The sequence below is a fragment of the Xylaria bambusicola genome, assembly GCF_022495145.1.
Source record: "Xylaria bambusicola strain CBS 139988 unplaced genomic scaffold F5B22scaffold_9, whole genome shotgun sequence".
In the NCBI taxonomy this organism is placed as follows: domain Eukaryota; kingdom Fungi; phylum Ascomycota; class Sordariomycetes; order Xylariales; family Xylariaceae; genus Xylaria; species Xylaria bambusicola.
Window position 1 is genome coordinate 534,685 of NW_025953562.1, and position 13,058 is coordinate 547,742.

At 52.3% G+C, this 13,058-nt stretch overlaps 5 protein-coding genes across 5 annotated transcripts; 4 read left to right on the plus strand and 1 right to left on the minus strand.

Moving 5' to 3' along the window:
• The first annotated feature begins 356 nt into the window (after positions 1-356).
• On the plus strand, positions 357-2,528 carry F5B22DRAFT_596585 (ribonuclease T2 family protein). Its single transcript, XM_047974245.1, has 7 exons — positions 357-1,030; positions 1,100-1,182; positions 1,268-1,361; positions 1,429-1,440; positions 1,499-1,526; positions 1,589-1,729; positions 1,821-2,528. Exons 1-7 carry the CDS (start codon positions 928-930, stop codon positions 2,323-2,325), a joined length of 966 nt encoding a protein of 321 aa, XP_047833365.1. The 5' UTR covers positions 357-927; the 3' UTR covers positions 2,326-2,528.
• Positions 2,465-4,192, minus strand: F5B22DRAFT_596587 (translocation protein). Its single transcript, XM_047974246.1, has 3 exons — positions 3,498-4,192; positions 2,863-3,422; positions 2,465-2,803 (listed from the first exon to the last, which is right to left on the minus strand). Exons 1-3 carry the CDS (start codon positions 3,970-3,972, stop codon positions 2,606-2,608), a joined length of 1,233 nt encoding a protein of 410 aa, XP_047833366.1. The 5' UTR covers positions 3,973-4,192; the 3' UTR covers positions 2,465-2,605.
• A 2,028-nt stretch (positions 4,193-6,220) lies between these two features.
• Positions 6,221-8,346, plus strand: F5B22DRAFT_570297 (uncharacterized protein). Its single transcript, XM_047973153.1, has 2 exons — positions 6,221-7,358; positions 7,419-8,346. The coding sequence occupies exons 1-2, from the start codon at positions 6,524-6,526 to the stop codon at positions 7,931-7,933; spliced, it is 1,350 nt and encodes a 449-aa protein (XP_047833367.1). The 5' UTR covers positions 6,221-6,523; the 3' UTR covers positions 7,934-8,346.
• A 156-nt stretch (positions 8,347-8,502) lies between these two features.
• On the plus strand, positions 8,503-10,086 carry F5B22DRAFT_644078 (histidine phosphatase superfamily; the record flags this gene model as incomplete). Its single annotated transcript, XM_047978374.1, has 2 exons — positions 8,503-8,705; positions 8,760-10,086. The coding sequence occupies 2 exons, from the start codon at positions 8,503-8,505 to the stop codon at positions 10,084-10,086; spliced, it is 1,530 nt and encodes a 509-aa protein (XP_047833368.1).
• Positions 10,087-11,827: 1,741 nt separating this feature from the next.
• On the plus strand, positions 11,828-12,881 carry F5B22DRAFT_644079 (uncharacterized protein; the record flags this gene model as incomplete). Its single annotated transcript, XM_047978375.1, has 2 exons — positions 11,828-11,935; positions 12,240-12,881. 2 exons carry the CDS (start codon positions 11,828-11,830, stop codon positions 12,879-12,881), a joined length of 750 nt encoding a protein of 249 aa, XP_047833369.1.
• Positions 12,882-13,058: the final 177 nt, after the last annotated feature.

A 13,058-nucleotide genomic window follows, 5' to 3' on the forward strand; every position in this document is an offset into this window, starting at 1 on the left:
CTTATAAATGAAAACATGGCGAAGGACCCATCTGGTGACAGTACACAATATTATATATAGAAGCGCGGAGGCGCGATTGTGGGACATGCGATCATTTCATCTACATCTTCTTCAGAGACTTCGATGTTAACTCGTGAAAATAAATCGATCAACTACTTAGACCTTAGTTACAACACTGGGAAAAACACTCCTTTTGAATCGGCGAAGATAACGCGAGGCGGTTCCGGCCGTCTGTTACTTACTTACTTGGCACCTAAGGCTAGCTCGGGTTACATCCGACCAGCAGCTCCGCACGTGGCAATGAACACCAGCTCACAGTTAACCAATAGATAAGTACAGGATCTCCTCGGCATCTACCTATCTCATTTATCCATAATTAACATGAGATGTAAATCTACTGTATATCTAGGCGATCAATGTAGCCAGTCATTGTACTACAACTTCATGTCTTCTTTCCAACTCCTCAAAATTGCCCTCCTTCTCCCTCGCCGGTCCAGATGACAGCGCGCGCATACGGACGGTAAACCCCCCGGTAGTTCAGCTTCATTTGCGAATGAGGCGTCGAAAAACGAATTGACCTCTCAGAGCTCTTATCTCGCGCAGGTGCGCTCAGCGTGATCCACCTTTTCCGTGCCTATCTCGTCATGAACCCTGCGAGCTCCCTATTCGAGCAAGCTCTGGTCTACCTAGCTCTCTACCATGCTAGGGTAGTTCGTAGTGTAATCGCAGCCCGGCTGCTCGGGTCTAGGTCAAAGATGGGAATGATCGTGGGGAGGAAATAAAATAAATCACTTCGCTCGCGCCCCCGGTCGGAGCTCGTCGGTTCTGAAGTTGTGTTCTTGCTGGTGTCGATTGACCTCGTCGTTGCCGTCGCCTCGTGCTTTTTGATCCTCAATTGTGTCGATTGTCTGTTGTCGGCTTGTCAAGATGTCTGTCGCGCGTCGAGTCCTCGCTCTCGCGACCTTCTCCCAGGGTGTCCTCGGTGGTCTCTATGCTGGATTGAGCACTGCCAACCACACTTGCAACCTCAGTATGCATGCAAAACCTCTTGCTTGGACTCGATTGATGTGAAGCAGGAAGCTGATCGTTTCAACTGTAGTCGAGCCTATCCTCTCATGCTCTGATGGAGCGCAACCCGGTCTCACAGATACGTGCTGTACTGAGACATTCGGAGGCCTTGTTGTAAGAAAGCCCTTGTCGCCGCAAGAGGAAATATGAATAATCCAGTGTGGTATTGAGATGGTTAAGCGTGCTGACGATGTTATAGCTGCAAACCCAGTTCTGGAACACCTACACGGGACGTGAGGCGCACGGCCAATTGCTCCCCAAGAACTCCTGGACGATCCACGGCTTATGGCCTGGTAAGTGACGCCCGCTTCGCGATACGCAATATTGTGATCGATTGCTAACGCGCTATACAATGGACAGACTTCTGTAATGGTATGTGAAATAGAATCTGTATGAGACATCCACGGGATTTACTCTAACACTTGAAAAGGATCATACACGCAGTATTGCGACTTGTCGTAAGCACTACCATCAACAAAGACATTACCTTTGCCCGGAAACTGATTAATCATTCCTCCAGCCGTCAATATGACCCATACCCGGACCCGAACACCACGACCGGCACGCCGGAGGGCACGCCCGTGAAGCCGTGGAAGGGAGAGCCTATTTCCAACTACCTCAAGCGTTTCAAGAAGTTCGACTTATTAGACTACATGGAGAAGTAAGCAGAATCCCCTTCGCAACCCGCGACTTTCGCGCCACACATCCCCTCAAATCATGCGTGCATCCTAATTAATACTCGCCACCCACAGGTTCTGGACAGGTCTCAACCAGCCCAGCTGGGTCCTCTGGGCGCACGAGTTCAGCAAGCACGCGACGTGCTTCAGCACCTTCGACACGGAGTGCTACGGGCCGGCGTACGCCAAGCACGAGGAGGTGCCCGACTTCTTCAGCACGACGGTGGCGTACTTCCAGCAGGTGCCGACGTGGAGGTGGCTCGCGTCCGCGGGCATCGTGCCCTCCAACAAGACGGGGTATTCGGTTTCCGCCATCGCGGACACGCTGGAAGGGAAGTTCGGCAAGCTGCCTCACATCGGCTGCACCGGGCCGAGATACAACGAGACCGAGGCCGGCAAGGGCTCGGGCGATAATGGGTACACTGTGCTGAGCGAGATGTGGTATTATTACCATGTCAAGGGCCGGGTGCAGCTTGTCCAGGGCGTTCCTGTCGATACTACTTTCCCTACGAACTGTGCGAAGACTCCTGGTGCCGTTTGGTACTACGAGAGAACTCCCTGCTCCGTCCGGAAACACTGAGCTAGTTGAGCTGTAAATCATTGACGACCTGAGCAACATCGTCTCTATATAGACTCATGGCCCTTAAGGACGAAGGTTTATAATCCCTAATGCAAAAATCAATAGATGTCAAATCAATATAGGCACGATCAAAGATAAATTGTGAAACGCTCGCTTCTCTTTTCAGCTTCTTGTGGGCTATTACATATATATCTCTGTCCGACTTTCCCCGTAATTTACATCCTGATGCTCTGAAGATAAATTCCCCAACGCCGAGTCAATGAATTTAGCCCCTCCTATCCTACTCGTCATCACCGAGCTCCTCCACCTGCGGCGCGACGTAACCAGTTCTCTGTTGAGGGGCGGTCTGTATCTGAGTTTCCGTCGCTGTCGTCGAAGCAGTAGCGGGAGCCGCTTCGCCTATTGAGCCTGCGAAATGAGCAGCCGACTCGGCGTTTATCGCAGACTTCTTAGTCTTCTTTTTCTTTTTCTTCTCGGTCTGTGTACATGTCAGTCTCTGTTCCTTTACTTCTCAATATGCGGTAAGCGGAAACCAACCTCATGCCAGGCCCAAACGGGTCGGAAGCTGTCCATGAAGGAAACATCTTCCCAAAGGTTGGGATATAGCCATAATCCAGGTGGGACAACGAAGTAGGTGACGCAGAACAAGATAACGCGGAAAATGGCCATGGCGAAGAAGAGACCAAGGAGGCCCAAGAAACCCCAGCTGAGATAGTAGACACCCTGTCGTAGTGCTAGCGGCCACAGGGGGTATAGGACCAAGGTGAAAATCACAACTAGGGCGAGCGCAGCGTAGACCTTGCGCATAATCTGGCTACCTTCGTACAGCCAGACGTAGTACATGTCGTCGCCAGCCTCCTGCTGGGGCTCTACTCGAACAGTCCATAGGCCCTTTTGGCGCTTCGCCTTCTTGGCCGGCGCATGGTTATGTCCCTCGTGGGGGTCGACCTTGGTGACGCGCAATGCCAGCATAGACATGGGGAGAAGCTTGAAGGTATTCTCGAGAGATGCGCGGTCATGGATCTCGGGTAGTGCCGGGTTCTTCGCCCGAGCCTTTGCGTAAGCGGGGGATTGAAGAGCGCGAAGAGCTCGCTTGACTGTTCGTTAAAGTGTGTCAGATACCAGAGTCATGAAGTGTCAAAGCGTATTGACGTGATAACATCGAGACGTACCTCTGAACATGTCCTTGCGGTCACCATTCATAATGCATGTCCTCGGCTTGAGGGGTTGGCTGCGTAGGAAGTTGGCAAGTGCGATGGCAACGGGGTTTGGCGGCCCGGGTCTGATAGGGCGAGCCTGTCCCGGAGGAGGCATTCCAGGTTGCGCTCCCTGCGGTGGCGGTCCTGGCCTTCCCTGAGGGCCGCCCTGAGGACCTCCTTGCTGTCCGGGCTGCGGACCTCCTGGGGCTCCTCCTTGAGCGGCTTGTCTCTGTTGCATCTGCTGCATCTGGGCCATCCGCTGGGCCTTGATGTGTTCGACGAACTGGGGCACGGTCATGCCGTGTTTCTGGGCTTCGGCAGCGAGCTGGGCTTGCATGGCCTGAATCTGCTGCGGCGTGGGCATCGGCATCCCGTTAGGACCTATGGGCATGCCTCCGGGACCACCAGGGCCTCCGGGAGCCCCTTGTCCAGGGTTGGGTGCTTGCATGGTGACCTTGGTGTGAGGTCGAAGGTGTTGCGAGGGGCTAGCAGTTGACAAGGAAATTGAGAAGAGGGCACCGTTGGTGGGTAGGTGGGAAAAGGCAGGGCGAATCTTGCGCCTGAAATTCCAAGGTTGGATTCTCAGCAATTAATTATTCTGACGAAATGGGAGTTAACAGGCTGTCATCAATGAGTTGCAGGCTTGGCGTCGGCTTGGGATCCATCTCCATATCTCCACGGGCCTCAGGCCCACTTCCAATCGTGCTACCTACTGTAGGTTTATCTCATCCATGTCTCTCCGTGGTTTAGCCGCGCGTTCGCCAAAGCGGGTATCTAACTAAACTGTATTACCATGTGTACGGGATACATCCATGCGCTTATGCAGTGTTACAGGCAGAATCGCATCTTGTAGTACTAAGTATGTATCCTCTACTTTGGAATGTATCATGGATATGCCACCTTTCTCAGTCCCGAGAACCTATCGGCATGAAAGCGTCAACGACTGGGGTAGAGACACGGGAACACGGGAGTACCTGCAGGGCCCAACACCAAACAAAACTTGCAAGGAACCTGCCTACCAAACAGGCCGCAAAGTCGTGGCCGTCCACTCACTCACTTCTTGTTCAGTACCTGTAGTACCTAGGTTAGGTAGATAGTCAAGATACCTAGTGCAGCATTAAACGCTGGACTGCGTGTGCTCACTGTTACGGTAGTCGCGGTAGCTACCTCAGGTGACCTGACCTGACCTGATCTGACACTGACAGGTCAAAGAAGTCTAGAAGACGCCCAGCTAATCAATCAATCAATCAATCAATCAATCAATCAATCAATCAAGCATTCTTTTGTTTCTGGCTTCATTTCGTCGTCTCCACGTTTCTATCTATCTCTACTGTTACAGCCAATAATATCCAGCTAATATCGATGAAACAAACACCTGAACGAGTCCTCAGGCCATTTCATCTGCCTCGGCGACTATTGCTCAGGTACCGTCCTCGTCGGGCTGCCCAGCTGTTGTTCGCTCTCCTTCAGATTGCCCTTCCCCAGATCCAGACTGTCAATATCCGATCGACTCGTCTGAATTACCGCCCACGCCTGCTGCATCACATTCGCCGTTTAATATACCATATACCGGTATCTACCTAGTGTTCGACATCCTACAATGAAGTCGCGTGTGAGATAATATTATGATAATAATAGTAATCAAACGACACGAGGCAGAATCTAACAATGACAGCACATGCTTACATCACGCTACATGATAGTACTTGGTAGTAGGAGTAGTAGGGAAAACACTTCCTACCTACATAGGTAGTACTTACTTACCTACAGTCCACATCAGTAAGTAGGTCGGTCGGTAGTGTACGCATGCACACACAGACGCAGACACACACGCACACATTTGTGTACGCATGCTGCTGGATCCTACCTACTTCGTAGGTATAGTACGAAGTAGGTAGTGCCTGTTATTTTGCTTTGACGCGAGATCCCACATATTATTAGAAGCTGCAGGCGGCACGAATGAAAACATCAAAACAAACAACTGGTTTTGGCAGCACAGCCCTGAGTTTTGTCAAAGGTCTAAATGTCTAACACGCCGCGCCGCGCCTCACCACACCACACCACACTTACTGGCATAGGACTGTAACAGAGCTAAACGTCACAGATAGACACGGCAATTGTTCGTCCGACACCTCTAGCAACGACCTCCCTGATTGGCCTTCAAGGCATTCCCTCGATTCGACGGTACGGTGGGTAGCGTAAGTCAGGCTGTTACGAAAAGTCTCTGCTCTCGCGAACCTGGTGGGTGTCTGCGGCAGACGAGATGCTACTCTCTGCGTAGTATGTATGTCCATGCAGAAGTCCATGTATGTCCTAATCCCAAAGCAACGCGTGTTGTCCACTCGACACCACGGCGTCGGGGATGACGAGAGACATGCTCCTGCGCCGTTCATTACGGATAGTCTCCAGATGCTACACGCGATGACCAATCTTTGCGGCCCACGAGACACACCCTTCCGTTGCGCTGTGGCGAGATGACCACAGAAAATACAAAAAAACGGACCAAGGTGGGCTACTAAGCCTTCTTAGAGGAAACACAACCAAGGCATTCTAAGACATTGGACTGGCTCAGAGGCTATCCGTCATCTTACAAGTGGTGGGGTCCTGCATTCTGGTGTGTGCCGCCAGCCATCGCCTCTCTGAGAACACCCCGGTTCGTAAGCGCCGAGTGGCCCACGGCCTGAGCTTCGCAGCCTATCACAGCCACGGGCCGATGCATCCAAATCGTCGACGCTTCCTCCTGGAGAGGCCATCCCAATATGAGGCACAGAGAGATGGTCGCTTGCCCGCTCAGCTGCGTCCAGCCTAATGCTAAGTAGAAATAAGTGCGCTACCGAATGTAACTCTTCAAGACCTGACCTGCCGTACATGTGAATCTGCTTTAATACCCCAGAACTGCCATGGTCTTCCCGGTCGAGTGCAGTCCTCTCCCTTCATAATCCAACCAACCGCTGGCCGTCCTTCCTTTCCTGTTGGCTCGACAATGCACAAACACCACCATGAAAACACTTAGTGGGATGTTTTCTATATGGACCCAGTGCTTTCCTCGTTGTTGTGAGCCCGTGACTTCGGATTTCGATGAGAAGTCTTGTAGCTCTATTAATCTTAATAATTCGTTCTCTATTGTCTACGACAAACCATCCCTGATGCCGCAACCCACCGTGGCGCCACTAGGGAGGACCTGGGAGGTATTCACAGAGGAGCCGGCTCCGAGGAAGAGGAGAGGGTCTGGATGGAGCAGTTTCTCTGCGAGGAAACGACTGTTGCCATCTAATACCTCGATACCGCGCAGGCCGCGTATATCAGCACCTACCAACTTCCGCCATGTCTATTCGGAATCATTTCACTTCCCCGTCGATTCATCATCGCAGGTCAAGCTTCAGCCAACATCTTTCCGCCCGCTTGAGCTTAACCTCAACTCATCTGACACGCAACTCTCACCCATCCTTCCGCACCTCAGCTATCCCAGCCCGCCTGTCACGCCGCCACCGCGGGCTTATGCTGGTGCAAGCCGTAGTCGTTCTAGTAGCCCGGCGGTGTCACACCAGCGAAGCTACTCGTCCATACCGTTTAGTATCCCCCGTCGGCCAGTGAATGGGGGTTCTGTGTTCGACTCGCCTCGCTCAAATACCAGTACGCCACAGCGCCTCCAGCCCCTGAGAATGAGGGCGTATACATCCCCGGCACCCCCGTCGCCCATTGCAGAGGACTTGGTGGAGAGAGTTGCCAATGCTATCCTAGAGCGAGACAGACTGCAAGAGCGAATCGATGATGTTGTTGAGAGACAGAGTATATACGTCAGCAGCAGGCCTTCTACTGCTCATGGACATCCAGGTTTGTTGCTTGACACTCACGAGAAGTCACATCAGCAGATGGACCTAACTGTTATGGCAGAAATGGAGCCTATGCCGGAGGTACCAGCCATGCCTCCTAACGCTCCATCGTTTAGCGAACGGCTAAGCTCAGACCATATTCAGAGCACATCAACCAAGCCACCTGTACGGACACGATACGAGGCTAACTCGTCGAGAAAAATGGAAGGAAGGGTTCCACCTCCCCCGTTACCGCTTCGATTACGTCCCCCTTTGCGTAAGAAGAAATCGTTCTCGAGGGCTTCGAGGGTATCAAGTTGGTTGTTCCCCGCTGGCGCGGAGCACAAGAAAGGAATCAGCTTTGATTCCATTACAAATGCCCCTAGACCTGTTGCAGGTGGTGAGGGCTTCTACCAAGTAGCGCGTCCAGAAAGACGGCATCGATCCAGCTTTGATAGCGAGAGTATCGTTTCCGATTGGACTGTTGAAGAGCAAACTTTACCTACCAGTCTATCACTGAGCAGCGCTACAACTCCAAGGACCGTGGGTCCGTCGACTCAATCCCGGCAGCGCAAAAGCGTAGGCATTGCCTTCTAATATGATTTTGTAGCATAGTATTCCATCGATTGGTACGAAGATGCCAATGTATTTAATCTTCTCATGCGCCAATTGGCGGCCAGCAACGATTGGCGTCGAAAGATACTGGACTCTGGCACGAAGTCTAGATAGAGGGATGGTTTTATTGCTTTCTTGATACCATGGACCTGGCTTTGACAATGAGCCTGGTGCGTTTAGACACAGGCTGGGCCAAAAAGATGTAGATGATCGGGATGGGGTAACGGATCTTAACGTTTAATGAAACTCCGAATCATTCATAGACACCGCGTCGTCGACATCTTTTCGTGTGAACTCGATGTAGTCAATGATCTAAATAGCGGTGTGATCAACTTCATGTGAAAAGAATGAGCTCTTTGAAGTGAACGAAAGCGTCGACGGGCCGGTGTCAGCTGGCGCAAAGACTGAAACCCGAGTGAGACGGAACCATCGGCGCGCTACCTTTAATTCCCCTGTCAGCCCATCAGCCCATCTGTAAAGGGAGTCGTATCGCGCTCATCGCCTCGCTACTGTAATAAGATGGAGGAAGGTTCCTCGTCCTTCACTTCAAGATGACCCTCTCAGAAATCAAGAACCGCATCACTTCTTTGGTGAGCGGAAAGCAATTCAGCTATAGCGCTCTTCCCGAGAACGTCGGCCAAGAGGAGCCCCGGAAACGTGCTGTATCATGGGCTGAACGACACAAATCACTCCTCCGGCTCACCGGGGTTGCACTACTCTTCGCCATCGTAGGTATCTTTGGGATAAACTTTACGTACGTCTAGAACTGTCTTTATCTATTGATGGATCGAATTAACACTAGGGATAGGAGAACGAACAAAAAGCATTACTGTGATCATGTGAAGTCTGGCTTTCAATGTGAACCGGCCGTGTCTCATTCATGGGGCCAGTACTCGCCTTATTTTTCCGTGCCCTCTGAAATCCCGAATGGTATTCCAAAGGGTTGCGAGCTAACCTTTGCGCAAGTGCTGTCGCGCCATGGAGCTCGTGATCCCACACTGGGCAAGAGCTTGCTTTACGCGATTCTCTTCGAGCAAATACATAACAACGTGACGGACTATAGCAAACAATACAGTTTCATCAAGGATTACAAGTACTCTCTTGGCGCCGATGAACTTACAGTATTCGGTCAACAACAGCTAGTCTATTCCGGCATCAACTTCTACCAGCGATATGAGAAGCTGGCAAGAAATGTTTCGCCCTTTGTCAGAACTGCCGGCCAGAAGCGAGTGGTAGATTCGGCGGTCAACTGGACGCAAGGCTTTCACCAGGCACGCTTGGCGGACAAGAAGGCCAAATTCCCCGATGCGTACCCTTACGAGCCGGTCATACTCCCCGAAGTGGAAGGGTTTAACAACACGCTGAGCCCAATGACATGCACCGCGTTCAACGAAGGTCCAGACACAGGAAATGAAGCCCAAACGATTTGGGTTGACACGTTTGTGCCGCCAATTGCAGAGCGGGTCAACAAGAACCTCATTGGAGCTAACTTGACCAACCACGACATCATCCACTTGATGGACATATGCCCATTTGAGACAGTCGCCAACAAAGACGGCCACCTGTCTCCATTCTGCGATCTATTCACTGAGGACGAGTGGCACGGTTTCGACTACTACCAAACACTCGGCAAGTGGTACGGCTATACCAACGGCAGTCCACTGGGACCGACGCAAGGAGTTGGGTTCGTCAATGAGCTCGTTGCCAGGCTCACGGGCCAGCCGGTAGTCGATGCAACGACGACGAACAGCACGCTAGACAAGTCTCGCAAGAGCTTCCCCCTCGATAGCGTGCTCTATGCGGACTTCAGCCACGACAACGACATGTCGGGTATGTTCGGGGCGCTGGGCCTGTACAATGCCACGGAGCCCCTCTCGAACACGACCAAGGCTAGCCCGAAGAAGACCAAGGGCTACGCAGCCAGCTGGGCTGTGCCCTTCGCGGCGAGGATGTATGTGGAGAAGATGCAGTGCGATGGCGTCGAGGAGGAGTTCGTGCGGGTGCTTGTCAACGACAGAGTAATCCCGCTGCAGAACTGCGACGTCGACGCGTTAGGCCGCTGCACCTTGAGCAAATATGTGGATAGCCTGAGCTTTGCCAGGCAAGGAGGGCATTGGGACAAGTGCTACGAATAGGAATAGATGACGTTGGGCATGGGGATGGGGATGCCGCATGCCCCAGACTACAGGAGACGGGACTAGACAGACAGACAGACATTAGACGCCAAGTTTTAGAGTCGACGATCCAATCGTCTTTTCAGATTGAGGGCGTGGAGGACGGATAGAGGGGGAAGCATGAGTTTCACGGCAGAAACATATACAAGTTTGATAGATAATACTCTAGAGTGCCTAGCCGTCGATCATCAGAATAAGGTGGGAGGGGGGGCAGCGTACCTGCTCGCCTACCTACATGCTGTAGAGTAGAGAGCCATTCTCCGAATGGTTACCTACTAGGTATACGATTGCAGCCGAATTTCAGCTTCCATTCCACACACACCACATATACACAAACATGGATTGACCCCCTTTTTCTTTCAAAGCATGTATGCATGCATGCATCATATATCCAAGATCACGACATGACATGACATATCAAATGTAAACGGTTCGCCCTTTTCGTATGACGAAACGGTGTCTCTGTCTTACACGACTTTTTCTCGGAAAGGCACGAGGCAGAACGAAGCCCCCCCGACCGACCGGATGTAATGTATGGAGATGGAGATGGAAATGAAATGAACAAAAAAAAAAAAAAAGAGTCACGAGGCAGATTTGGCCCTTCCGACTTGTTCCCTCCGATTGTGAGACATACAGATGGCTGATTTCAATGCGAAGTGGCTTGGTGGCGCTGATAGGCTGGCCGAGTGAGACATTTGAATCCATGGTTTACGTAGAGAGATAAGTATGATGCCTTTTCTCTACATAGGTGTTATCACCGTGCGTTGTGGATATACCTATCCAGGTGGAGGTAGGTAGGTAAGTACCTAAGTACCTACACTGCCCTTCAGGTGGGTGCACCTGAGGCGGCGCTACTGTGCAGCACTGACTGTGGACTTTCCAGGGAGGAGGTAGGGCAGGTGCCTATCTAGGCTAGGTACTTACCTAGCGAGCCTAGGTATCTATAGTATAAGTATACGGCAGTGGGGTTCGGTGCTGTGCATTGGTGTCGGTACTGTCGGGAGAGCAATTAGTGACCTTAGCTTTTGCTAATTACCGCTATAGGCAGTTGGACCTATGCGCTATAAGTACATAGTAATGGTTCACCTAGCTAATGCCTAGAACTCGACCTGCCTTCCTAGAGCACTGCTAAATTTAGCGGAGTTTCAGTAGCTAACAGGTGGCTAGTTCTACCCGTAAGTACCTACCTAAGTAAGTGGGATGCACGGAGCTACGTATGGATTCGCAATCCAATTGGAAAAGAATACAAACTCGCGACTAACTAAGCAAAGGGCTCTCTCCCACTAGTAGCCGGATCATGTAAGCATTCTGACGACGGACCAAGCCAGCAACTGAACTGAACTGTGGATGCATGAATGAACGTTGTCGTCCGTCCGACAGACATACAGACATACACGCAGGCCGGCAGGCAGGCAGGCAAGCAGGCAAGCAGGCAGACATTGCGCCTGACGATCCCTCACCCATCCGAAGGACACTGTGTGGTGTCATCGACGACGACAACGACGACGCACCACCCGCTTCCATCCATCTGCCAAGGTTGTGTGGATAGAGGTGAGAACGTGAGTGGCGAGCCCATCCATCGTACCAGATATTGTACCTCCATGCTCCTCGGAGCTATCCACCAACAAAACGTCCATCCGCTCCCATACGGGCCATACCGCGCGTGCCCACGTCCTACATCTATCTCACCTGAGGCCCGAAGATGGCTGTCAGCCCCGTGGGGACATTCTTCATCGTGCTCGTCGTGCTGCTAGTGGTCGCTGCCGTCGGCTGGGTTGCCTTTACGCAACTGCGCGCAAGGCGTCTAGGGGTATGTCAATCTCTACTTTACTTACTTACTCACTCACTTGATCATCTTCTCCTTTCCCAATGCCGTGCGCGCATTATGCTTGTCTCACAACCCCGGGACATCGCGGCATCATACCACCACTCCTCAGCTTCCGTCATCAATTTCTCCCTCCCTCTTCGCAACTGCTTTTCCCAATCGGAGTGAACATCCAAGCCAAGAATATCAAAATACCAAATATGCCTTTCCCTTTCAAACCCTACTAAGCCCCTTACATCGACATTCGCATTGGGACCCAGCTGACATGTGAATACCTTACCTCCTACAGCTTCCTTCCCCACCTCTATCCTCCTACATCCCCTTCGCGCGCTCCTCACATCAATCCGCCTATGGAGCCCCACAACCTAGATCCGGTGGCGTCCGCGGGTGGATAAGCGACCGGTTCCAGTCCCTCAAGAACCCGCGCTCGGCAGCCGGCGCATACGAACAGCCCAGCGCACCCGGTGGCCACCGCGGTGGTGGCGGCGGCTTCGGACCACTTGATCCGGACGACGCCTGGGACGCGCGCGTCGGCCACGAGACCTACGGCGGCGCATATTATCCTGAAGACCAGGAGCTTGAAGACAGAGGGCAACGTCACGGTCGCACCGACGGCCCGTACGCCGGCTCCGGATATCAGATGAATCTCGCTGGCGACGGCATCGATGAGCAGAGGGGGCGCAGCCCTAATCCCCGTGGTCACAGCGGTCTCGAAGTGCCTCCTGCTAACAACGCTGCTGCGAGAGGCGAGACCGGGCAGCGGAATCCTTTCGACGATGCTGCTGAGCCGAGCAACTTGAGCTTAAGAGGTGTTAGCCCGCGACCCATTGACACGCGCAAGGCCGCTGCTGCGGGAGCTGCTGGTGGTCCTGTACATGATAGTCCTACGTCGATCTCGGAGCGACGATCTGTGTTCAGGGAGGATGTGTGATTCGGGTTTACTTTGGACATTTGCAATTTTTTCAAATTTCCTCTGGGGCTAGAGTATTGGAGCTGTATTCTTGACTCTCCTTAAATTTCTCTGCCTGCCACCCGCTTGATGGACATTTCTGGCGCGATAAGTGAATCGAATTCTGAGGTCATGGACATGATGGTCAGGATACGTTGA

Bases quoted from the DNA above. Each gene is read 5' to 3' on its own strand.
- F5B22DRAFT_596585 (XM_047974245.1), top strand. From the start codon at position 928: ATGTCTGTCGCGCGTCGAGTCCTCGCTCTCGCGACCTTCTCCCAGGGT. The intron at 1,031-1,099 runs GTATGCATGCAA...TTTCAACTGTAG, and splicing joins CAACCACACTTGCAACCTCA to TCGAGCCTATCCTCTCATGC. The intron at 1,730-1,820 runs GTAAGCAGAATC...CGCCACCCACAG, and splicing joins TTATTAGACTACATGGAGAA to GTTCTGGACAGGTCTCAACC.
- F5B22DRAFT_596587 (XM_047974246.1), bottom strand. From the start codon at position 3,972: ATGCAAGCACCCAACCCTGGACAAGGGGCTCCCGGAGGCCCTGGTGGT. The intron at 3,423-3,497 runs GTACGTCTCGAT...TTTAACGAACAG, and splicing joins CCGCAAGGACATGTTCAGAG to TCAAGCGAGCTCTTCGCGCT. The intron at 2,804-2,862 runs GTTGGTTTCCGC...ACATGTACACAG, and splicing joins CCGTTTGGGCCTGGCATGAG to ACCGAGAAGAAAAAGAAAAA.
- F5B22DRAFT_570297 (XM_047973153.1), top strand. From the start codon at position 6,524: ATGAAAACACTTAGTGGGATGTTTTCTATATGGACCCAGTGCTTTCCT. The intron at 7,359-7,418 runs GTTTGTTGCTTG...CTGTTATGGCAG, and splicing joins TACTGCTCATGGACATCCAG to AAATGGAGCCTATGCCGGAG.